This window comes from Leuresthes tenuis, unplaced genomic scaffold (genome assembly GCF_036924035.1).
Source record: "Leuresthes tenuis unplaced genomic scaffold, fLeuTen1.0.hap1 SCAF_9, whole genome shotgun sequence".
In the NCBI taxonomy this organism is placed as follows: domain Eukaryota; kingdom Metazoa; phylum Chordata; class Actinopteri; order Atheriniformes; family Atherinopsidae; genus Leuresthes; species Leuresthes tenuis.
Genome location: NW_027325363.1, coordinates 33,638,324 through 33,664,963, shown reverse-complemented (window position 1 = coordinate 33,664,963; position 26,640 = coordinate 33,638,324). Strand labels below are relative to the sequence as shown.

The 26,640-nt window shown below is 41.4% G+C and overlaps 1 protein-coding gene across 2 annotated transcripts in view; it reads right to left on the bottom strand.

Annotated features, from left to right (window-relative positions):
- Nucleotides 1–26,640, bottom strand: part of LOC140314791 (unconventional myosin-XVIIIa-like) — a 152,182-nt gene that overhangs the window by 112,403 nt on the left and 13,139 nt on the right. For both annotated transcript variants that reach the window (XM_072393153.1, XM_072393154.1), the window contains exons 2-7: nucleotides 10,429–10,516; nucleotides 6,747–6,853; nucleotides 4,248–4,424; nucleotides 3,548–3,758; nucleotides 2,338–2,480; nucleotides 2,090–2,190 (exon numbers count right to left, since the gene is read on the bottom strand). In XM_072393153.1, the coding sequence (XP_072249254.1) occupies nucleotides 2,090–2,190; nucleotides 2,338–2,480; nucleotides 3,548–3,758; nucleotides 4,248–4,424; nucleotides 6,747–6,853; nucleotides 10,429–10,516 (827 nt within the window). The remainder of the gene's footprint in view (nucleotides 1–2,089; nucleotides 2,191–2,337; nucleotides 2,481–3,547; nucleotides 3,759–4,247; nucleotides 4,425–6,746; nucleotides 6,854–10,428; nucleotides 10,517–26,640) is intronic.

The following is a 26,640-nucleotide window of genomic DNA, read 5'->3' as shown; positions in this document are numbered from 1 at the left end:
AAATAATGAAAAATTGACTGGTTATTGTGTTTTTCATTATAATACCATTTACGGGAAACCAGAAACGGGCACCAGGACGGAATTTGATTTTAATATTTAATTGGTCGGGTTTACCTGGAAGTTTGGTTCACAGTTGAAAACCACACGATAGCTAGCCAGGTCCCTTTAGTCGGTGCGGAGCCACCTAGCATAGCTAACCCCATTATCTGCCCCTTAGCAGAACTAGAGCTGCTGCGACCCCAGGCTAGCTGGAAAGAGAAGGCATAGCCCGAAAGTCAAGCCCGTGGTTCACCATCAAACTGTCCATATTTCAAACAGATTTTCCCCACTCAGCGACACACCTGCTGACGTCAAAACCCTGGTAACTGGCAGCTCTATAGTCAGAAACGTTTCTCAGTGTGATGGTTGCCCAGCTTCTTTTGTTGCTGCACTACTGCTTTATGTGTTCTATAAATTAATGTGAAATAAAGGTTATTTAAAAAATATACATATTTATATAGTCAGAAACATGGCATTAGAGACACTAACAACCATAGTCAAATGTATTCCAGGGGCCAGAGCGGATGATGAAGAATCAAATTTCAAATGACTCAGGATAAATGTAAATAAGGTAAAATAGTTATTCACGTCGGTTTTTCTGGACCCCTACCAACTCTGACCAGTGATGACAAGTATAGCCGCATGTCCTCATTCAACCGCTGGTTGTCTAGATGGTGTCCAGCAAACAACGTGGGCTACATAAATAAGTGGCAATCTCTCTGGAGAAAACCTGGTCTGATGAGGAGAGACGGCATCCATCCCACGTTGTAGTCTTACACACTACTCTGCAGCTTCCCACTTGATGCTACCCCCCCCCCCCCCCCCCAAAACCTAATGTCTGTGTCTGCTCCCACACCACCCAAATTAAATAAATCAATAAACACAAGAGGCTGCTTGCTGCTTCCTCTCCTGCTCCTCCTCCTCTTCTTTTCTTTAGATTCCGGCAGGCTAGACGCAGCAAAGACGCATTACTGCCCCCACAGGTCACAAATAGAAGTTTAGATAGCTCACAAATCTTGCGAAACAGATTTTTAACCCGACGAGAAATATCGTCGAGTTTAATCTCGCGAGATCTCATGGCACGAGATCTTGTCACACCCCTAGTTATTATGTAAAAGTTATTTTGTTTTTAATAAATACAAATATACATATGAATATATATACACACAAATTAACTTAAGTGACATCCCATTCTTAACGCATAGGGTTTAATATGCCCACCCTTTGCAGCTATAACAGCTTAAACTCCTCTGGGGAAGCTTTCCACAAGGTTTAGGAGTGTGTTTATGGGAGTTTTTGGCCATTCTTCCAGAAGCACATTTGTGAGGTCAGACACTGATGTTGGACAGATGTTGGCTCACAGTCTCCGCTCTCATTCACCTCAAAGGTGTTCTATCAGGTTGAGGTCAGGACTCTGTGCAGGACAGTCAAGTTCTTCCACACCAAACTGGCTCATCCATGTCTTTATGGACCTTGCTTTGTGTACTGGTGTCAGTCATGTCGGAACAGGAAGGGGCCATCCCCAAACTGTTTCCACAAAGTTGGGAGCATGATATTGTCCCCTTAGTTCCAGGAACTAAGATTAGTTCCAGCCCAGCTCCTGAAAAACTACCCCACACCTCAGCATCTGCTGACCCCGCTCTGTCATTTTACGTGTCCTACCACTTCTTGGCTGAGTTGCTGTCGTTCCCAATCGCTTCCACTTTGTTATAATATCACTGACAGTTGACTGTGGAATATTTAGGAATTTTCACGACTGGACTTGCTGCACAGGTGGCATCCTATCACGTTACCATGCTGGAATTCACTGAGCTCCTGAGAGCGAGCCATTCTTTCACAGAGGTTTGTAGAAGCAGTCTGCATGCCTAGGTGCTTGCATGTATACACCTGTGGCCATGGAAGTGATTAGAACTCCTAAATTTAATCATTTTGATGGGTGAGTGAATACTTTTGAAAATATAGTGTATATGAGAGAGAGAGAGAGAGAGAGAGAGAGAGAGAGAGAGAGAGAGAATACATTTAATGAAAATAAGAATACCAGAAGAGTCACCTCTGACTGCTGTCAGCTCCAGCCATCATGTAGTAAAAGACATTAAAGGTGGACTCTTCTTCAGGTCGTCTGCTCACTCTCATTTTCTCAAGCAACATTGTCTGATCAGGAGAAGACAACATAAGTTTATCAAAAGATTTCAATGGCTGTCATTTAAATTAGTTTAAAATATCAAGGTATGATGTTGTAAGTATAGAAAAGGTATCGGACAACTACAGATTAGCCAGCTGTGTGCGCGGGTGAGTTACCTGGATGGAGGCAGAGGCCACCTGCCCAGCCTGGTCAAAGTCCAGGGACACTACATGAGAGAAGCGACTGGCATTTGCGTTCATAGCAGAGGAGCTGTTGCCAAAAGCCTCCAAAATGGTGTAGACTGCCTGCCACTTCTCAGCTGTGTCATAAGAAAGATAAATACAAACTTTCATTCTTTGTTTGGTGTCAGTGGATTTGTTTAGGAAAAATGGCTATCAATGATTTCCTTTGAATCTAAAGTTCTGCTCTCAACTTCAGATGCATTTGATAAAATACTTATATATTAATATTTGTATTTATATTAGTAATTAATACTGTTCCAGCATTGCTCGTGATGAGTGGTCAGACACAGCATGTTACTTGATAAATATCAATATAAATATTAAAGCTGCAAGCAGCGATGAGCGGGCCCGAGCACGTGCGCACGTCCACGTACATGTAATGAACATCTGTCCATTACATCTGTACATGTAATGAACATCTGTCCATTACATCTGTAGGAGGAGTTTGATCATATGTGAGGTGTGGAAACAGAGTGGCGTTTCCCACCACCAGCACGTGGCGCTTTAGGTGAGTGTCAGTATTCGCAAATGTACGCAGTCAGGGCAGAGTCCCGGGCAGGCCTATGAAGTTTGGTGAAGACTGGACAATGTATGCACAAGTTATGAGTGGAGCCCAAGTGCAGCCTATGACGTCTGGGGTAGATTGGATCATTTATGTGGGAGTTATAAGCTTCATTGTGTTTCATGGCGAGCAGAGGCCAGTCGTCGAACTTTGAGGCTTCACCATGGCCACACCCTTTAAGGTTTGAAAAAGATGTGCGCAACTTTTAGTCCCCCATGACTGAAGAGTAACCTGGCCAAGTTTGAAGCCTGTAGCATGAAATCTGTAGGAGGAGTTCGATCATTTGCGAGGTGTGGAAACGGGACAAAATGGCACCGAAACGCATTTTCCACTCAAAATGGCCGACTTCCTGTGGACCTGGCATCATGATGTCCCAAGGCTTTTTGGTGCATCTGGGCATGACAAAGCTTATAGTAATCTGTTGTTTGATTGTATTGATTAATCGGTTAAAGTACATCTTTAACTCGGTTTCCGTTTTCTCTTATTTTAACTGCAAATTTTACAATTTCATTATTCCAGTTTTAATTTCAGCATTTTAAGTGTTTTCAGGTGTCTTCCCATTTGTTCATTTTGAAAGCTCACCAGAAAAGATTTTGCCTGTGCTACCAGCAATGGAGACAAGGTACTGGACCAGGTGCTGACAGTTGGTGGTTTTTCCGCTGCCAGACTTTCCCAGCAGCACAATAGACTGATCCTGCCGGGTGGTGAGCAGGTTGCGGTAGGCTGACTGAGCCACAGCATAGATGTGAGGAGCAGAGTCCTCCCGTCGACAGCCTTTGAACATGTGCATCACCTGTTGATGCAGAAACAGAGGGTGTGGAGAAAAAAACATACAGCAGGGAAGAAATGACAAATATAATAACAAAGAAGTGTTATTAGTGGCATCTGTAAACCCTGAATTTGACCAAGGTGCGACCAAACTAACATTTCTGGAAATTATTCTACATTTGTGGCAGTTGTCATGCTTAAATTCCTCCATTTATTATGTGTTTGATGACAGATAATGTTGTACTGACTCTTCCAAAACAACCTGCAAAATGAAGGAAGAAAATGTTATTCCAAAACTGCCTCAACATTAGTGTGTCATAAATTCACTTTCATGTTTTTCATTTGCCGACAGCTGAACAGGAGGTACACTGAAGGACTTTCAATCTTTGATTTTGATCTAAAACTTAGAACAAAAAAAATATACATGAACAAATCCCCCCCCAACCAATGGGCATAAACACTTTTATACTGCTACGATGACAACAGAAGCGGCTTCTACTTGTCTATTACTCACCTTCTCGGAGTACATGGAGGGTGTGCTGAGAGGGTTAATAACCACCATGTTGGGTCCAGCGTAGGAATGTAAAAGGTAGCCTCCATAGCGCTGCCTCAGGGAGTGCATCACACTGGATTCATTCAGATAAAGAAGTGAAGCCAGGTCCTCTGATCGGTCATATGATGGAGGATTAGCCTACACATGGAGAAAAGATTTCATTGAAAACAATACAGATGTAATGGTTGGCAAATTAAAAAAAAACAGTAATTAGAAATACACTGCAGGTACAATCATTAGGTAAGTGATATTTTTGAGGATTATTTGTATTAAAGAACAATTACAGAGCTGTCGATTAATCCAAAATGTTAATAAACCTCAAAGATGAATAAATGATAAGTAAAAGTGAGGTTTTGGCTTCCTTCGGAGAATATTTATATGTGTACAATTATTACAAAACTAAATCAAAAACACATTTTTCCATCTCATTTTCTTCTTTTCATCTGTTTAAATGACAATTATAAACAAACAATTCAAAATGTTCAATTTCTGACATTTAGAAATTAAAATCAGTGACCAATATTCTTTTCAGTAACGGTGATAAGCCTTCCATTCATGGACTCTGTCAGTTACTTGATCTGTGACGATCAACGTTTTGTGCAGCAGCAACCACAGCCTCCCAGACACTGTTCAGAGAGGTGTACTGTTTTCCTTCACTGGAAATCTGCCCACAGGTTCTCACCTGGGTTCAGGTCAGGTGAGGAAGGGGGCCATGTCATATTTTGGCTAGCCACACAGTGGAGTAGTTGTCCTGCATAAAAATCATTGTCTTTTTGAAATATGCAGACTGCTTCCTTTCCCACTGCTTGAAGAGAGAGTCTTCTAAAAACTGGCAGTAGGTTTGAGAGTTGATTTTGAGTCCATCTTCAACCCAAGAAGGTCCATCCAGCTCATCTTTAATAATACCGGTCCCCACCTCCACCTTGCTGGCGTCTGACTCGAAGTAAAGCTCTGTGCCCGTTACTGATCCAGCCATGGGCCCATCCATCTGGTCCGTCAAGAGTCCCTCTCATTTCATCAGTCCATAAAACCTTTGAAAAATCTGTCTTCAGATATTTCTTGGCCCAGTCTTGATGCGTCAGCTTACGTGTCTTGTTCAGTGGCGGTCGGGTTTCAGCCGTCCTTACCTTGGCCATGTCTCTGAGCACTGAACATCTTGTACTTCTGGGTACTCCAGGTAGGTTGCAGTTATGGAATATGACAGCACTGGAAGGTTATGGGTTCCTGGTAGTGACACTCTTCATTCTTCTCAAATCCTTAGCAGTTCATTTGCGTGTTTTTTTCTCAAAACGTTTCTGTTGACTATTTGCAACAAAACGTTTGATGGTTCTATGATCACACCCCAATATCTTAGCAATTTCAAGAGTGCTGCATCCCTCTGAAAGACCTTTCGTAGTTTTGTGGATAAAGTGTATTACGAGGTTGTTATCACTGCAACAACACTGCGATGTCACATTTGCCTGATCATGTGGTGACTTCACTGCATTGAATGCCATTCATCAGTCTCTGTGTGTTACTGTTACATATGTAGTTTATTAGCCTTGTTTCAACAGGATGTACTTCTCAGAGTGCAATTATTTAACGATGGTAACATATACAAAATGTTTAAACACAGAAGCAAAGGGTACAAATGCGATACTTAGAGTTATGCTGTGTATATCTACACAGCATAACACAGTATATATCCATTACTGTTGATGAGAACGAACTGCTTGCTGGTAGCGATCACTCACACTGCTAGAGTGCTCAATACAGTAACCATATCTACACAGAGGGAGAGAGAGCTGTGTGTTTTTGGTATGACTGGAAGGATAGTTTTATTGTGTTTTCATTTAGTGCATTAAACTGCCAGGTACCTGGCAACAGGTTCCTACTGAAACACACCGAACGATATAAACTCTGGTCACTTGCAGTGGGCTGTCCAACACCCAGCATGACAGTGAACGTACGAACATAAGAAACTAACTGTTCTCAGGGAGAAGCCATAGCATATCGGATGAAACTGAAGCTCATCTAAGGTTCAGTGATACTGTACGATGATCCATGCACAATATTAACTTTCAGGCTTAAGCATTTAGCTATCAAATAAGGATCATTAGTAATGCTGAGAGAGAAAAGGGGAATGTAAATTCTGTGTGCTAATTAAATATAAATGGGCAATAAATTAACCATATTTGAAAATCCAGCTTGTTTGAATGATTGTTTATCAATGTCAAATTTCAATATACCTTCAAAAATTGAGCCAAACTTTTTCCATCAGGGTACATATAACAATGTTTATATCACTAAATATATAGTACGTACAATTGTATGATAATAATTAGGTTTAATGTGAAATTCTTTGAGAAACTATGAAACGGTAATCTTGTAATACTGAAATACACTGTTGTACAGTGATTTCATGACAACATACAGCAGGACCTGCAGGACTGTGACAAGTTGTTACCATCTCCTGCTTACCTTTTCTATGTCATCTTCATCCACGTCCAGAATTGTTCCATCATGCTCCAGCTTGATTTTCACCTTCCCCTCTGGTAGTGAGCCAGCCTCTGTCTTAATTACAGTAGCTGGGAAGAGAAAATACAGATAACTATTAGCCTTTTCTAAGTGTCCGTTCTTATGTGTATCTGAACTGGTAAATTAAAGTCCCAATATACTGTGCAATGAAATATAACTTAATACAGCTGCAAATAACTACCGTATTTTCCGCACTATAAGGCGCACCTAAAAGCCTTAAATATTCACAAAGATCACAAAAGATCACAAAGATCGGCCGTGTGCCATATAATCCGGTGCTCTTTATGTGTGCACCAGATTCCAAAATCTGTCACGGATACCGCCATTTTGAATTTACCGCGGGGAGCGCCGAGCATTTATCGGGGCATTAAGCCCCCTCCGCATCACTCACCGCTCTCCCTTCGCACCACTCACCGCCGCATTCAGTTTTGCCGCGCCTCTTCACTCAGGAATTGGAAAAGAATGGCAACTGGCCATTTCCGTCGCTCGCTTTGCGTTTGGTGTGAATCCAGGGTCAGGTGCATCCCAGCCATTCACTCTGAATGGGGCAAAGATTGTGTCGAGCTCGTACTTAACGATTGAATCGTGTCATCATTAATACTTTTGCCCATGTCCCAGTGAGAATCTGTTCTTCAGTCTGAGATGGGTGATGCAGACCAATTTGCAGCTTATAAGTGTAAAAACGACCGACGATGTTGTCCTTGACCATCGGACCATTTCCCTCTTTCACAGGGACGTAATACATACACTACGTGTGCTGGCAGCGATAAACCAATCAGAGAACATTAGGTAATAGTACGCCTTATAGTCAGGTGCGCCTTATGTATGGGTTAAGGACAGAAATGGACCCCATAATTGAGGGTGCGCTTTATAATCAGGTGAGCCTTATAGTGCGCAAAATATGGTACTTGCTTTGTGAAGCCAGTCTCTGAAACTCTGACTCTCTGTTGTCACAAGACAGTTTGGCAGCCCGTACGTAATCATATATTTTTCTGAAGAAGGGAAGTTCTAGCTTTTCCTTAACTGAATAGTTAATCTTCTTTGGTTAAATAGAAAAAAAGATACCATCTGAATCCAGCCTGTTTTATCTTAGATTAAACCTGTTCGCATGTATAACCTATTTCCCTGCAAAGCATTCAATTAAACATATTTTAACCTGTTTCCTAATTATGTTGCCTCTTCTGCAAGCCACTTTGTAACCCTCCAAAACTCCAGCTCATCCTTTTCGAAGTGTGACAGACTTATTCACCAGTCATTTTCACACACAAACACCACAGATTTTCAGAGACATGTGCAGCCAAGACTGAACTCTCTGGATAAGACAAGATGTAATGTAAAAAGTATACTGTGGAATCATTCAGTCTCAAAGCTGAGACAAAGAAAGTATTAAAACCAGAATTAAGGCACTCACAGATTTTTAAATAATAGCTAAAATACTCAAACACAAACACAAACATGTACCTGTACTGCTGTCTTTTTTTTCAAGATGCACAAGTACCTTGAGCTTATATGTCTATTAGCGAATATTATCCATCAATTTTCATAATTATATTGAATCAGTCTAGAATTATGACATTGTTGGCAGGCTTTCCAATGCAGCTGTGGCTCATCTCCTCATCAGCCTGGCAGTATATCTTCATGAGTCTCATCTCCACTCATCACCAGGGGCCTCATGTACTCACAAAAAAGTTTTCACAGCAACGTTCAGATGTATCAAGAGCGAAATGACCATGGAAATGTACGGAAATATTATTCCCGTGACGTGCACTGAGCATGTGCGCCCCCAATTTCTTTCCTGTCTTCACAGCATCATTACAAGTCGGTGGTTAAAGTTAGTAACTTGCTGTTTTTTGCTGGTTAAACAACAGCTTAAGATCTTTCTAACAAGCGCCTGATCGTCTCTGTGCAAATGTAAATAACCCCGTGCCTAAAGTGTGAAATGTCTTAATCAGCCTCACCTTTTCCCCTTCTGCACTAGTTACCCATAGTTGGGCCTGTTCAAACAGTGTGGGCCCCTCTTCTCCTGTCCCCCCATCTGTTTTGGCCACACTTCAGCGGTGGGCAGTCATTCTCTGCTTCACATCCACCTTAATATCGGACCACTTCTTTTTTTTTACTTCTGCTTGTGTGTGCTTCTCTGACAGCCTCGCCCACCCACTCCTCTTTTGAGTTTGTTGCTTATGCTGGAGGACAGCGTGCCAAAGGGCCCATTTTTGCATGCTTCCACTTCAGAGAGTAGCACCTTCAATTTGCCGTGAAATAGTTTTTCTTTCCTCGTCTTACTCATTCTTTTTTTAAATTTTCTGATCGTGCAGAGAGAAGAATCGCAGGTGCACGGCTCATTTAAGTATGATTTGCATATTTAAGTAGGGGCGTGGACGGGGAGGGTCGAGTACTCCAACGTGTACACAATTCAACGTTGATTGGGATGTACAAAGGAAATGTGCTTGGATTCATGTGTGCGCACAGATTCATACATCTGGATATTTTTGTGCGTACAGCATTTTCTAGATTTGAGCATATGTCATGTTTAAGTAGGAAATCCACACATGAGGCACCAGATCATTGCATTCATCGATAGAGAAACACTCAGGCCAGAGTTTAGTTGGTCTGTTTGTCAAAGTCTATTCCTGTCCATACTGGAGGTTTTTCCTTGTTCCATATATGGTCTTCCTCTGCCTGTTGTTGTTGTCTCAGTTCACCCGCCTTCCTGACCACCTGCCCACCTGCCTGCCTACTAGCCAGAATGGTTTTCAATTATTCAACAAGAAAAGCACCTCATTATTTTGCACTCAAAGAAGAGAAAAAGGAGGTGAGGATATCTATACCTTTAAAAATGTCTCTGGAAAAAACATCATCTGATGACCGTGATTTTCTAGCTTCGTAAATGACCAAACCTTGGTAGAAAAGCTGTGGACTTTTCTCATTTAATGAAACTGCTGGTTTTATTATTATTTTATTATCTCAATATGAGCAAAAGCACTTCAGCCCCACTTAATCACGAGGAGCTACAGTGATTTTATTCTCCATGCTGATGTCCAGTGGCTGAGTTGGGGGAAGGTGAGAAAGCACTGACTTGTTCACTGTCGTTCTTTGAAGACTTTTCCATTAACAATATTGAACAAGAAGCATGAACTCTTGCATATTGATTGGTTAATGGTTAATTGGTTAATTACTGCCACCAGCCCCAAAATGACAAGTGCAGTAATTCAAACCTGAATGCTTAATGGAAAAACATAACAAGAAACAACTGAACTGACAGTTCAGCTGAGAGAGTATTGTCTGTCTTTGGTCTGTTAATATCAGACAATCACCAACTCATACAATGGCCTTATTTTTTGTATGTTTGCATGATATTAAGATTTCACAAAAGTCCATATTGTTGGAAGTAGTCTGTGTTGTCTTTTTCACTTAAATGCTTCAGTTGGCAGACTGAAAGAGGCTGAGTTACTGAATTGGGTTGAGAAAGCTTGATGACCACTACATTAAAGTCTTTCAGAAATAAAATTGAAGATAATAATAAACCATACCAGTTATCATATTTCAAAAGTGAAATTTGAAATTCTCAAACATGTTAATAAAGGTGATTATGTTACAAGAAGTAAAAAATAAAATCCTATCTCACCCAGGGAAAAGCCATCTTTGTGAACAAGCCATACTTTCTCTGATCCATACCAGGCCTGCTCTGCCGCAATCTGCTCCTCTGTCTTCACCTGAAAGAACAAAAGTTACAAAAGAAAAGCTTGTCAAGATAATGACCAAGAGGTTCACTGAGTACTACAGGAATGAGTGTGCCTGGTGAGGAGATTCAGGCAAAACACACCAGCCTTAGGGATGTGAGGAGGGCAACCCTACAAACAAAACCCCAGGAATTAGCTGGATCAAGTGAACAAAAAATCAACAAAAAATGAAGTAGGATGCTATTTGTATCGGAATCTCAAAAAAATTTAAGCAGAGGTTGAAATATATAGATAAATGAAAAAATAAAACCCAAAAACAAGTCATCACAACACATTACTATTTTAATTACACTAAATCCTCATGTCAAACAAACAATTAAAAAAAGAAACTTGGAAGACAAGGGACAGAGCACAGCACAGCCAAAGTGATCATTTGATGGTGTGGTTTAATCACAGTCAGACAGTGCGGGCCACCTGGGATTGCTTAGCTGCATCATGAGGTGCCAAGGGGAAGGTGAAATTATCCTCTTCCACTGATTCCTGGAGATTTAGGCAGCATGAAGAAGTCATGGTCAAAATTATAGATGCATCAACATATTATACAGATACACAAAGATAAGCAACAAAAACAAAGAGCACACAGATACAACTAGGTATCATCTCCATAACTGAACACTTCATATCTCCCAATGAATAAAGAGCTGTTGCCATTCTGATTCAGCATATCTGTCAGACAGAAAGCTCATAAGCGCCTCATAAGCATAATCACTGATACAAAGGATCTTAGGGGAATTCTGTTTGTGTTTGTGGGTCAACAAAACAAAATGAGTAACAGAGTAACAGGGATGAGCAGACTGTATTTCCTGCGGAAGCTCAGATCCTTCAATCTTCTATCAGTCTATGATGGCAGGTGCCATCTACTTTGCTGTAGTCTGCTGGAGGAGCAGCATCGGGGCCAAGGGATGCCAGCAGGATCAACAAACTGATACGAAAGGCTGGCACAGGTATTGGACTGAAAGTGGAGACGTTTGAGTCAGTGATGAACAGATCACTGAACAAACTGCTCTCCATCATGGACAATCCTTCCCACTCTCTCCATAAAACACTGCAGGGACAGTGGAGCTCATTCTCCAGACTGATTCAGCTCCGCTGTCACAAAGAACGGTTAAAAAAACAGCTTCATAACTACTTTATTCTGTGAATATATATTTATTTTTATTATTTTTATACTATGTACATAGCTCTTTGGCTTATCCTCTATTTTGTTGTCTATAATATAACTTGATTATGTGTTCTTACTGTTTGCTGCTGAATCAAGAGAATTTCCCCTTGTGGGATTAATAAAGTACTTTGATTTGAGGTTAATCATATTAGTGCGCTGGGAATAGGGCTGAGCGATTTTATCGATACCGCGTTATATATCAGTATTTTGTTTCCCAATAAAGTATCGATTTTTCAGCCACGGGTATCGATTTAAAAATTTTTTTTTTTAGAAAACTTTATTGAAAAGTCAGACGTTACAATTAGTGAAAACACAGAACATTAACATAATACAAAACAATGCCAGGGGGGTCACATTATACAAAACAGTGATCAATTAGTTATTAAAAATGTTATATAAAGTGCATAGCTCGGTGGTTTTGATGGCTTTTCTATTTACAGAATGTAAGATTGTTGTAATGTATTGTTTGAGCTCCTTCTCAAAAGTTTAAAAAGATGGTTTGTGATTAAAGAGTTTGGATTTGTGTTTATGGTATTTAGCAAGTAAAACAAGCAGGTTGATGATGTAACATTCACAACATAAACATGAGTCTGCGTACACTGAAGACACGTTTGGGGCATGTTTGTTTGTTTCTGTTTGTCTGCCGATGTTTGGTGCTCCAGTCCCACAGCGACATTTCAAGTCAAATCACACTGTCCCTTTAAAATCTTTCAGAAAATGATGTGTATTAAATAGTATTCAATCGTATAAAATCGTATTGAATCATTGCCTGAATGCCGTGTATCATATCGTATGATTAGTGTACAGCCCTAACTGGGAATATCTAAACATAATCTTCAGCCACATAACTCCTACAGAGATACCAGATGAAGAAAGTCACTATCACACAGGAATGCAACATAACATAATCACCAAGATCGTAAGCAGAAAAAAAGCTTGTTTTGTTGTGTTGTTCACTTTTAAAAGCATGATAAGTAACAAATAGCTAAAAAAAACTTTTGAAAGCTGACACTTGAATTTGTGAGTTAAAGATGTAAATATGAGGCAAAGAAACACAATGTGAACAGTATTTAATTTCTGTGCTCAAACATATAACTTCAGGGAAACAGTTTGACCTAAATAAAGATACTATAAGCAAAAAAGAAAACTGTGAGGAAAATTCAGCAAAAGTAAGTGTTTCATCAGCTCATCCATAAGTCAGGTCTGCGTTGCTGCTTGATTTGAGCTGCTTTTAGTCATTTCATCCTTTGCGTAAGCTTTGTGAGGAATAGCCAACACTGAACACATGGCCGCTTGCCTTGCAGGTTCTCTAAACAAAAAAATGATGCAATGTACACAGCAGAAAGGTGGGCTAAACAAAAAAAATATCATCAGAAGGGCCTGAACTCTATCAGTCAGGCAGCTCGATCAAAGGATGGAAAACAATGTGGAAAAATTACTCTTTTTTTATCATTTACTCCCAGTTATTACAGGTGAATGTAAGTGATTTAAAAAAAAAAAGCATAATCACAATTATCTCCAATAATAGTTAGACACATTTCAATTATCAATAAGAAAATAAATAAGTTTGGACCATTTTTTTTTTAATGGAGAAAGCCATGATAATGAAATGCTTCTCTAAAAAGTACCTGCAATCTGATGTGATACAAAGTAGGGCTAGGGCTGGGTACCTACTTCCGTTCTTTTAAGGCATCGACTGAAATGCTTTGGTAGTACAGAGTATCAAAACATGCCTCGTCTTTCGGTGCCAAGTTTCGGTACCCAGAGATTAATCACGTGATCAAGAAGTGATGATGCGACCCTCGATTGGTTGTATTAACGTTACACTTTGCCGCATGCAGGAAAATGTGGTTACGCCCACAGACGGACAGACAGAAGATTTGTACTGTTATTTTAATTGTAATTTCCTTTTTGTTAGAATAGATATTATAAAATTGGTATCGAAAAAAGTGTTGTTCAGGAACCGGTATCGAAGTGAAGGTACTGGTATTGGTATCGGTATCGAAAAAATTTTGATTGATACCCAGCCCTAAGTAGGGTTCAATCAAAGTTCATATAAAATCGACAGATCTTGTCTATGACATTAGTGACAGGAAACCGTGTTGCAGCCCACTACACATTTTGTAAAGATTTCAGTCAGAGAAAAAGGTTGAATGTTCAAGGGAGTCTGTGACTCTGACTCTTACACTCTGACGAATCACACAAGAACAACTTATAGCCAGGAGGCCCAGAAGAGGGTTGGGAGGCCCTGAGGCTGCAGGGCCGCAGTGAAAGGGGCTGAGACAGGAGACGAAATACTGACTGCTGGCTCCAGCCTTGGCACATAGATAGTAACAGCAAGCAAAAGCAGGATGAGTAATGCATGGCAAGAGGGAAGAAAAAAAGAGAAATAAAGGTCACAAAAAAGCAGCATGGTCACTAAAAGTAATATAAAAGTTTAAACGGCTTTGCAATGTAGAACCTCGTGACAAAAAGGGTTCTTGGGATTTTAGGTCCGTTTACAAATTCAGTTACTTTAAACTGTCAAAGGGACACAAATAATGTGTAATGTATAAGCAATGTGCCAGTAGCAGAAAGGCAGAAGGATGCTTGCAGGATTGGGCTGAAACACAGTACTATCTGAAAATATTATCTGATTAAGAATTCAAATCTATAAGACCACAAAGTTTCAAAGTGCCCACATATTCCGCTAATTTAAAAAGCATTTAAAAATTCTAAAGTGTTTTTATTTGGTAAATTTGATTCTGCTGCTATTAGCCTGCTGTCTATCTAGAATGTTGCAACATGGATAAAAAAATTAATGTGATGGCTTTTATACACTTATTTAGTACTTTTGTGATTTAAACTGAGCTAGTTTCTGCCTTTACACACATATGAACTTAAGTGACATTCTTAATCCATAGGGTTTAATATGACGTCGGCCCACCTATTGCAGCTATAACAGCTTCAGCACCTCAGGACAACTTTTCCACAAGGTTTAGCAGTGTGTTTGTGGGAATTTTCAACCATTCTTCTAGTAGCGCATTTGTGAGGTCAGACACTGATGTTGGACAGATGTTGGCTCACAGTCTCCGCTCTCATTCACCTCAAAGGTGTTCTATCAGGTTGAGGTCAGGACTCTGTGCAGGACAGTCAAGTTCTTCCACACCAAACTGGCTCATCCATGTCTTTATGGACCTTGCTTTGTGCACTGGTGTCAGTCATGTTGGAACAGGAAGGGGCCGTCCCCAAACTGTTTCCACAAAGTTGGGAGCATGAAATTGTCAAAAAAATCTCTTGGTATGCTGAAGCATTCAGAGTTCCTTTCACTGGAACCAAGGGGCCACGCCCAGCTCCTGAAAAACAACCCCACACTATAATCCCCCTCCACCAAACTTTACACTTGGCACAATGCAGTCAGGCAAGTATCGTTCTTGGCAACCGCCAAACCCAGACTCCTCCATCAGATTGCCAGATGGAGAAGCGTGATTGGTCACTCCAGAGAACGCGTCTCCACTGCTCTAGAGTCCAGTGGTGACGTGCTTTACACCACTGCATCCGATGCTTTGCATTGCACTTGGTGATGTATGGCTTGGATGCAGCTGCTTGGCCATGGAAATCCATTCCATGAAGCTCTCTGCGCACTGTTCTTGAGTTAAACTGAAGGCCACATGAAGTTTGGAGGTCTGTAGCGACTGACTCAGCAGAAAGTTGGTGACCTCTGAGCACGATGCGCCTCAGCATCCGCTAAACCTGTTCTGCCATTTTATGTGGCCTACCACTTCTTAGCTGAGTTGCTGTCGTTCCCAGTCGCTTCCACTTTGTTATAATACCACTGACAGTTGACTGTGGAATATTTAGTAGCGAGGTATGAGAGGTGCCATATAAATAAAATTTGATTTGATTTGATTTGGATGAGTGAGTGAATACTTTTGATAATATAGTGTACATTCATCAATCCATTCACAGGTAATGCCCAGCAGTGAGGTGTGTTACAAATCTGACAAGTCCTGATAGGCTCAGCTGATCAGAAACAGAATATGTTGAATAGACAGCGTGCAAGCATAATTAGGGCCAACCACCAATACCACTCAGCCTTATTTAAGAAAATGCAGTAAGTGGTTCAATCCAGTGGTTTCCCAGCCAGGAATCCCCAAAGACACTAAACATGCACCAAAGACTGCAGCAGGTGCATGGGGATGGGGTCTTCACTCCACAAAAGCTATCAAAATCATATATGCACTTTTGATAATCCAGTTAAATAAGTTCTAATTTATTCTTTTATTATTATTAAAGGCCTTTGCAAGAATGAAGTGCTCCTCTGACACAGAGGTATGTTCCAGGACAAATGTGTTTAATAAAATTGCATGCAATGAAAGAATTCTTGAAAAGCACACCTGCAACTGTGTACAAACATCTGAGACACTCTTCATGTGTGAATCCATTTTAGATTATTCTCCAGCACTATGTACCTGCTGTTAGCTTACAGCACCTTGTAACAATTAATCATTATTTGGGGAATTTAGTAAGAAAGAAAATTGATTTTAATCTCTCAAAGGACAGTATTTACTTACACTTTTTCTGCCTGGCTTGATCTCTTCTTTGATCTAAGTGCAAATCATATCATAATCTGATTAAAACCTTTACTCGGCATCAAGCTGTTGATCACATATGGGTCCGGAGTCAAAATATGCAAGTCTCCACAAGCTGTTTTTAAATGCAATATCTCTACTTTTAGATTCAAACACTTAAACTATTTCAAAACTTAAGATACTGAGGCAAGCAAAGGCATTAGTATTGCTAGTACGAAGTCTAGCAAAAATTGAAACAAAATGCAGCCTAAAAACCCTTAGATTTTTTTTGTGAGTGTGTGTGAGATATAAGCAAAAACCAGACAATCTAAATGCTTACATGTTAATTGAACTGTAAATTTGAGTGTAAAACCATGCACTGTCAGAGTGGTTTAAAAAAAGTTCCAAATAGACTTCCCTTTTGCTCCCAGAAGAAAAAGGGAGATGAGAATGCCATGTTGGTTGTTCTGCTGTCATAGGCTGTGATGGAAGAGATGAGAATAAGAGATAAATGTAACATACAGCAAGGAGAGGATAGATGCTGAGATTAGACACAAATGAGATGAACAGCAACAAAGACGTTGAGCTAAACAATAACTAATATAATGATTAAGTCAAAATCAAGGGATTAGAGGGGATTTGATCAAAACAACACAAATTCAAAAGTGGAAACTTAAAACAGTGACCTGATCTGAACCCTGGTGTGATCTAAAAAAATAAGACTCTTAACTCTTGGTAGTGATTAATAAATGAGCTTCCTCACCAATAAAACTGATTCTATCAAAGAGAAAATTCTTTAAAACCTTTCCAATATTGTCACAGATGTATCATCAAGCAAGTGTTTGTATAACCTGATTTGTTTTCAGATCGTTTCAGTCCTGTCAAGATCTCTGAGGTTAAAATCATAGCTTAATCTATGCTCAAAACAATCAACTTGTATTTTAGACCCTTACCAGCTAACCAGACAGTTTGATGTTCTGACACATTTTCACTTTACTAGAGGTCTCTGGTTCTCTAGCTTAGCATGGCTACAAGCGCTCTCCCTTCATCTCCTGTCTTCTCTTGTGCAGTGTATCATATGTTGAGTCACTCCTCTGCCTCCTTTAGCGATAAGGGTATGTGTAATAAATGTAGTCTTTTAGTAGTTTTTGAGGCAAGGTTATCTGAATTGGAATCTCTGCGTTGCATCGTTGAAAACCACCCAATAGCAAGCCACTGGCTACAGGGTAGCGAACCATGTTAGCTGTCCCTCAGTTTGTCCCGAGCAGCCAGGATCCCAGGCTGGGAGAGGACGCTTAGGCCTAAAGTTAAGCCTGTGGTTTACCACTAACCTTTTCACATTTCAGATACATTTTCCCCACTCACCCTGGTTTAAAAAAAAAACCTGGTAATTGGATGTCGGACTTTTCTCTGGACCAGTGATGGCATGTTTAGCTGCAAGTCATCCTTCAACTGCTGGCTGTCTAGATGGTGTCCAGCAAACTCTAGATGGTATTTCCCTGGCTTCTAGTTCTACAGTGAGGAACCTTGTAGTTATTTTTTACCATAACTTATCATTTGACGCACATATAAAACTGGTTTCTAGGACTGCCTTCTTTCACCTTCGTAATATTGTTAAAATCAGGAACATCCTGTCTCAGAGTGATGCAGATAAATTAGTCCATGCATTTGTTACTTCAAGATTGAATTACTGTAATTCTTCTACTGTAGCTTCTCTTAATTGGCTCCCTGTTAAATTCAGAATAGAATTTAAGATTCTTCTCCTCACATATAAAGCTCTTAATGACCGAGCTCCATCATACCTTAAAAATCTCTTCTTTTTTTTCCCCTAACAGAGCACTTTGCTCTCTGACTGCAGGTTTACTTGTGGTCCCCAGAGTTTCTAAAAGTAGAATGGGAGGCAGAGCCTTCAGTTATCAGGCCCCTCTCTTCTGGAATCAGTTACCAGTAAATGTCCCAAGCAGACACCCTCTCTAACTTTAAGATTAGGCTTAAAACTTTTCTTTTTGATAAAGCTTATAGTTAGGGGTGGCTCAGGTGATCCTGAAGCATCCTACAGTTATGCTTATAGTCCTAGATTGCTGGGGGACCTCCCATGACACACCTTTCCTCACTCTTTTCTGTTTTTTTTTTTCTCACATATGACGTTGTTGTCATTAACCTGTGTTGGTCTGGTGTTATGGTGCTTGTTGTCCCCTCTTTCCTGTCCTATCAAACCCCAGCTGGTTGAGGTGGATGGCCACCCTTTCTTGAGTCTGGTTCTGCCAGAGGTTTCTTCCTGTTAAAACAGAGTTTTTTCTCTCCACAGTCACTTCGTGCACGCTCAGGACAGGGGATTGGATCAAAGAGAAGTTTCAGTGCAATCAGTTGGTTACCTTAGCTTGACCATTTTTTTACTGGCTTTTCATGTATGAATTGCACTAATTTGGAATTTCATTGATTTGATTGTATTACAATGAATTGGATTCTAATTGGCTTGAATTGGATTGTGTCTCTGAATTTCCTTGAGATGACATCTGTTGCAATTTGGTGCTATATAAATAAAATCGAATTTAATTGCATTGAACTGAATAGCGTCTGAACTGACATGCAGCACACACCATGGCTGACAACTCTCTATCTAATGTGGACCAGTGCCTTTCGGTGGGAGAGTGACTGACTGACATACACAGTCACTCACTCCAGTTCTTCCTTGTCCTGCACCAGCACAGCTCCCACTGACTCCAAGGAGAAATTTGTGTATATTTTAATAGGGCTATTGAAGTCAGGCATAGTGACGACTGACAATTCAAAAGCTTTGTAAGCGTTGTAAAGCATTGCATTTATTTGTCCATTCAAATTATATGTCTTGACAAGAAAGCCGATGCAGCGGAACCACACGCTGGGCAACGTCTTTAACGAGACATCTATATAAGAGCACGAGCCTACAAACGCTCTTACTTCTGTTGGGTTGTGGGGCCAGGTTCTAGCTTTTCCAGTGTTTTGGGGGTCTGGCTATAGGCCATGGTGGGAGACAACATGCCCAAGAAACACTGCATGGTCATATGCCAGGTGGCACTTGGTAGATTTCAGTCTGAGGCCTGCTGCCTTTATCTGGAAAAACACTTCACATAGACTGAAAAGGTGCTCGTGAAATGCGGAGCTGTATATCAAAATGTCATCCAGGTAAACCATGCACACTTGCCAGGGCAAGTCTCTAAGCACTAGCTCCATTATACGTTGAAACCTTGCAGGGGGAAAAGGTGAGACCCATTTCACTAATAGAGGCCCCTGCCTGTCGGAAATGTTGTTTTCTCTTCATCTTCCTCTGCAACATCCATCTATCCATTAGAAAAATCTAAAGTGCTAAACCAGAGGGTGTCTGTTAGTGCATCTCAGGTGTCATCCACCCTGGGAAGTGGGTGAGAGTCTAACTATTATACTGTTCAAACAATCATACAGAATCCCCACGCATCATACCAAAAATAGTTGAATGTCCTGGTCTTTAAGATTTAGTAAATGGTCAGTCGTCACCGTCGCCACTTTATTGGTTGTGTGCGTGGAGAGGGAACATACATGCGATAATCAGAACTGATGAATGATTCTGTTTATCTTGAGTCCACTAAAATGTTGATTTCAATACCCTCCAGGCTTTCTCTCACATAAGAGGTACACCTTGGCTTTATTGTGTTTATTCCATACTATTCTATCATATGCTGTATGAGTGTAAATGGGAGGATGTGATTTGAGTGTAAACTCCCTTAGACTGATCAGCTATACTCTATTTATCTTTTTTAAGTAGTAGTAGCCAAGTTATTCTCCGTGTTTGGGGACTATGATATATATCCGGAGACAATACAGAAACTATCACATCAGGACAAAAGTCTGTAACTACAGTGACGTGAAGGCTGCCATTACATTCTACACTCCTGGAAGCTGGCCAGTTGCAAGTGGGCTGTGAGGCCAATGTTCTATAAATTCTACTGAAACCTTAATCTCCATACAACACACTTTTAATGAGCAGAATAACTTGACAAATTTGTGAACATCTCTGGTATGATTTGACCATTTGAACTTTTTAGGTAAAAATAATAAGTTTTAAAACTGTTTGCTGTACTTTATCAAGTTATGTCAACCCTAACTATGCCATGAAACCTGAAATTGTGACACACTCCCTTCAGGAAGAAAAATAAATAAATAAAAGCTGACTATGAAACAAACAAGCGAAAAGAAAAAAGATGGTAGACTATCCCAGAAAGACTCATAAAAAATGGTTTACACAATATGTTTTGCTGGAAGTGAAGCAGTTCTACAACACCCTTGTCACAACATCTCTGAGAAGTCACCAGTCAAATCCAAGACTGACTGAAGTGTAGATGACCTAAGTGAAAGGCAAGAGACATGCAGACTTGAGTGTATATGTGTATATATGTGTATATGTGTATAAAATACTGTGACCAATAAGAAGGAAATTCAATAAAACTTAAATTAGTTAAGCGTAAATGAAAACAATATAATTGGTAAATGTAAATACAATAGTCAGTTTGTCACTACTTAAGTTTATGTAAATCCTTTCAAACAAGCATTAGACTATTCACCCACATATGCCTATACAGTGGATATCCACCACCTCTGAACCTCTCCTTTTTCCATCAACTCTGCTCCTTGACCACAAGATGGAGCTAGCAGATCAGAGAAAACTTTGCAAAAATGTACCCAAAGCCAAAATGCTTCCATGGCATTCTGTTGGGTGGGAAACAGTGTAGTTTAAAGAAGAGGGTGGGACTGGAAGGGAGAGGTGTAAAATGCAGTGAGCTGAAGTTGTGTTGGGGAGTGACTACAAGTATAATAAATAAGGACTATATCATGGGCAAGAGAGCGGCTGTGAAGCCAGATCACCAATCAGAAACTGTAAAACTTTGCGTTCAAGCCATCCAAAACTTCCAACTTCAGAGAGTCATTAAGAAAAAAGTATCCCCTTATATCTTTATTTAAGTTCCGTGCTGCCATGGTGACACTGTTAATGTCAAAGTCCCATTTGTAAAGGGATAACACATTTCATCCATTGTTTTTTCCTATTTGGAAAGGGGGACAGAAAGAACTTGCTTGGAAAGGAAACACTGATCAAGTCCCTGAATTGACCACCATTGCTACTATGATCCACAACTGCTGGCAACCACACTTCTTTTTTGGGTCTCAAGGGTAAAGCTTATTTAGAAGCTAAAATGACGGATGTAAACACACTACATTACAAACATACTCAAAAAAATCATTTCCAAGGCTAAGAGGAATGTTAAAATAATTTTTTTTATAATACACTCTTTAATACACTCTTGCATGTTTAACCAAGAATGAACATAGGCCACTATGGTAGGCAAACACTGTTTATTTGTCTTTGTTGACAGCTGAGGATCGTTGCCACTTAAGAGTAATATGCCCACCAAATCAAACTTAAAATATTTTTTAGCTATTCTTAGCAGCATCCGGGGAAATGATCAATTATTCAAAAACTCAACAGCCAAGGGGAACTGTCAATTAATCCTTCCAGAAGAGATACTTGTGCCAGACATGCAAAAACATTACGTCTATGCAGTGATTTTGGATATGCTTACATGTATAATAATGTCCCAGAGAGAAAGTTAGGAGCAAAATAATGCAACCAATGTTTTTTCACACAAATTCACAGCCTCATATGATGCAAAACTATGCTGATAGAGCTCACATGCACAGCATGTCTCCCATCCCTAATAATAGAATAGAATAGAAAAATACTTTATTCATCCCCCAGTGGGGAAAATTCAAATTAGTCGAGTAGCACTTACAGATGATGTTGGGAAACTGTTATAATGAATAAATTTAAACACAATTTGTCCTCAGAATGAGCGATGTGCACATCTGAGACACATGAACAATTATAACTGATAAACTATTAACACACCCATGTGTCTGCAATTACAGTTAGAGTGAATATAAAAGTATGCGCAAAGTGGTGCAATGCATACTATTAAAAACAATGGCTGCTTTAGCGGTGTTGGAAGACATAGCAAATGGTGCAATAAGGAGAGAGTGTGTATTTAGAGACAGACATGATTTGTTGGCACATGAGGACAAGTGGCTCATCAGCCGCTTTGAGGGCAATCCTTCTGGAGCTATGCGCAGAGCTGCGGCCGGCGTTGGAGCGCAACACAGCAAGGAGCCATGCGCTGCCTGTTCCCATACAGCAGATAACCACGTTGGGGTTCCTGGCAACCGGGGCATTTCAAAGGGACTGTGCCAGTCGACCCTGAGCCGAGCCATGCCATGCCAGCCGTGTGGGACGGGATTATCCGCATCTCAGCCAGGTATATCAAATTCGCGCAATTTGCAGCGATAGCCGGTTTTCCTCATGTAATCGGTGCTATCGACTGCACACACATTGCTATAAAAGCGCCATCACAGGATGAATTTGTGTATGTCAACAGGAAGCAATTCCATTCCATCAATGTACAGATCATTTGTGATGCCTAAATGCACTTAACTAACATTGTGGGGGTGTCCTGGTTCAACGCACAACTCATACATTCTGAGTAACAGCATTGTTGGGAACAAGCTGGCACTGTAACTTTATCCGTGTAATTGTCCTAATATTATTCCTCATGAAATGCATTGACCATGTGCGCAGAAAATTTATATCCCGTCTTCACAGCATCATAGTTGGTGGTTAAAGTTAGTAACTTGCTGTTAGTAACTTGGTTAAACAACAGCTTAAGATCTTTCTAACAAGCCCCTGATCATCTCTGTGTGCACATGTTAATAACCCCGTGCTTGTGAAATGTCTCAATGAGTCTCACCTTTTCCATGGCGCACTTCTGCTCTAGGTTACTGTATGAACACGTTTGTTGTGAGTTATACAAATATAGGTATTTACCTTTGGGGTAATCAGAGTCACCCACATTCCCACACCCACCACCCTTGAGAGAGCAGTGTCACCCATAGTTGTGTCGACTCTCTGTTCAACTGCTCAGCATTAAAGGCCTCGCTCACGCTCTCCCACCCACTCCTCTTATGTTTGCTCCATCTCACTTTCCGTTAAGTTATTCTTTTTGCCGTTTTACGCATTCTTTATTCTTTATTTTCTGATCGTGCAGAGAGGGGAATCGCAAGTGCAGGGCTCATTTAAATATGATTTGCATATTTAAGTAGGGGAGTGGACAGGGAGGAGTCGGGTACTCCGACATGTGCGCTCAATTCTACGTGGATTGGGATGTACAAACAAAATGTGCTTGGATTCATGCAAGCGCACACATTGATACATCCGGATATTTTTGTACGTTGGAGGGCATTTTGGTTGGAGCGTACGCCATGTTTCAGTAGGAAATTCATGCAAGTGTTTGTACATGAGGCCCCTGGCCTTTTTTTTTGGACAAACAAGAAGGTGACCTTCTTGTTTGTCCAGGCGCCAACAGTTTTTGTGTGTAGTGCAACTCCCCCAGCAGACAACAGCATAGAACAGTGCACTCTCAATGATGGCGCGATAAAACATGCACATCATGTCACTCCAGACATTGAAGGACCTGAGCCAGACATTGAGAGACAGCTCTGGCCCCTCCTGTACACTACTTCTATGTTGGCAGACCACTCCAGTTTATTATCCAGCATCACCCCCAGGTATTTGCATGTTTGAACAGTCTTTATCTCCCTTCCATCAATGCAGACTAACTGGAATGGAGTTTTAGATCTCCTGAAGTCCACCACCAGCTCTTTGGTTTTGGTAGTGTTCAGGAGCAAAAAGTTATTTTTGGTCCAGCCATTGAAGGACTCCACAAGGTCCCTGTACACCTTCTCCTGTCCACCGTGCACACATGCCACAACAGCCGTATCATCAGAATACTTCTGTATGTGGCAGGACTCTGAGTTGTACCTTAAGTCTGATGTGTACAGGGTGAAAGAAAAGGAGCCAAAACGGTACTCTGCAGAGCCCCCGTACAGCATTCTTGTGTTCCAGAAACACATCTCCCTATCTTGACATACTGTGGTCTGGAAGTCTATACTCCACAATGTCAGGGAGGGGGCCACACCCATACCTAGAAGCTTGTCTTTCAGTATGGGAGGCCGTATGGTGTTGAAGGCACTGGAAAAGTCAAAGAACATGATTCTCACATATGAACCAGGCACATCCAGGTAAGCATATGCCCGATGCAGCATGTACAGAATCGCGTCTTCCACTCCTATGTGTTTCTGGTTCGGGGGTCAAGATCCGCAGCAACCTGCAATCTAATGCGACGAACAAGGAGTCTCTCCAAGGTCTTCATGGTATGAGCTGTCAAAGTCACCAGTCTGTAGTCATTCAGCTCCACCGGTTGCCCTAATTTGGGCCCTGGTATGAGACAAGACGTTTTTCACAGTGCCAGGACTTTTTCCATCTGAAGGCTCATATTTAAGAGCCTATGAAGAGGGGCTGCTAGTTGACCAGCACAGTCCCTCAGAAGCCTTGGACAGACTTCATCTGGGCCTGCAGCCATCCCTGACTGAAGTCTCCTGAGCTCAGCTCCAACCTCCTCTATCGTTAGACAAAGAGGTTGTAGCGGAGGGACGACGACAGGAGTGATGTTGCTATCAATTTTAGAGATGGGGGTAGGGGTGCAGCTGGACAGAGGAGGGTAAGTGGTGGTAGTTGCTGCAGAGGTGGAGGAGCAGCTGAACTGAGGAGGCCAGGCGGTGGGAGCAGCCACAGTTGTGAAGGTGCAGCTGGGCTCAGGAGGTCTGGATGTGGTAGCTGCCACAGATGTGGAGGAGCAGCTGGGCTGAGGAGGTCTAGTGCTGGAAGCTGCCACAGAGGTGGAGGTGCAGCTTGACTCAGGAGACCTGGTGGTGGAAGCTGCCGAAGAGGTGGAGGTACAAATGGACAGAAGAAGCCTGTTGGTGAGAGTTGCTGCAGAGGTGGAGGTGCAGTCAGGCGGAGGAGGAGGCTTGGCGATGCGAGTTTCCATTGAGGTGGAAGTACAGCTGGGCAGTGGAAGCAGTATAGAGGAAGCAGCTGTGGGGGTGGAGGGAGCAGCAGCAGAGGTGGAAAAAGCCTCACTATCAAACCTGTTGTAATATTGGTTAAAAGTATTGGCTCTGTCCACATCACCTTCCACAGACTGACAGTTTTTCAGTCTGTATCCAGTGATGGTCGTCATGCCCCTCCACACCTCCTTGGTGTTATTGTTCTCCAGCTGTCTCTCTATCTTTTTCTTGTACTCCACATTAGCTCGACGTATTGTCTTTTTAAGCTCCCATTTTACACTCCTCCGCCTTTCTCCATCCCCGTTCTGGAACGCCATCTTTTTCTGGTTCAGGAGATCTTTGATGTCACTGGTGGTCCACGGTTTATTAATAGGATAGCACCTTACAGTCCTCACTGTATTCACAGTGTCCCTACAGAAGTTAATGTAGTCAGTGATGGTGGTGACCCTCCTGTCCATGTCAGTGTCCATTTCTTCTTCCTTCAGTACAGCCCATTCTGCGACATCAAAGCAGTCTCTCAATGCATCACTCGCCTCTGGTGACCACTTCCTGAAAGATCTGGTAGTAACAGGAAGTCTTTGTACACAAGGTCTGTATGTGGGTTGTAGATAGACCATGCTGTGATCACATCTACCCAGTGGTGGAAGAGACACTGCCCTGTAAGCCTCCTTCACATTAGCATAAAACAGATCTAATGTCCTTTCTCCACGTGTTGGACAGACCACAGACTGTACAAACCCAGTCAGGCAGGAGGATAGAGAGACGTGGTTGAAATCCCCTGTCATTGCAATGAATACCTCAGGATGCTGAGTCTGTATCCTAGCAACAGCGTTATGGATGGCGTGACACGCCGTTGTCGGTGCTGTCCTCTGTGGAATGTACTGGGCACACAGAACACCCGGAAACCAACTGACAGCAGTTCAATGTCTGGACAAATCAGATCAAACTGCTCTCCTTATACAGCCGTTGGTTCCGCACAAGCGCCTCTAGCTCATCACACTTGCTTGGTAGCGAGTTAGTGTTTCCCATAATCACGAGGGCAGAAAAGGCTTGTACCTCCACCTCCTGTTGTCCCTCTTTGCTTTTCGTTTTGCTCCAGCTCTGCATCCATGGTACAGCTTTTTTTTTTTAGCTCGGTCGGAATTGGATGATTCATTCCGCGACCAATCCTTGACAGTGCCAACAGTTCTTCTCCTGTGAACACTGCTCTAGTATTGCTGGCAGTGCACATTGTCAAAAAATAAAAAATAAAATGAAATGTAAGTAAAAAGATCAGATTAGATAAAAACTGAAAATGACATATAATTATATAAACGACGAACAAAATTGAGAGCTACACAGACTTGCTGCCGATATGGCCGGCGCGTAGCAACCGACGAATATTAACATATTAACCATCACTGATTCACCTTACACCA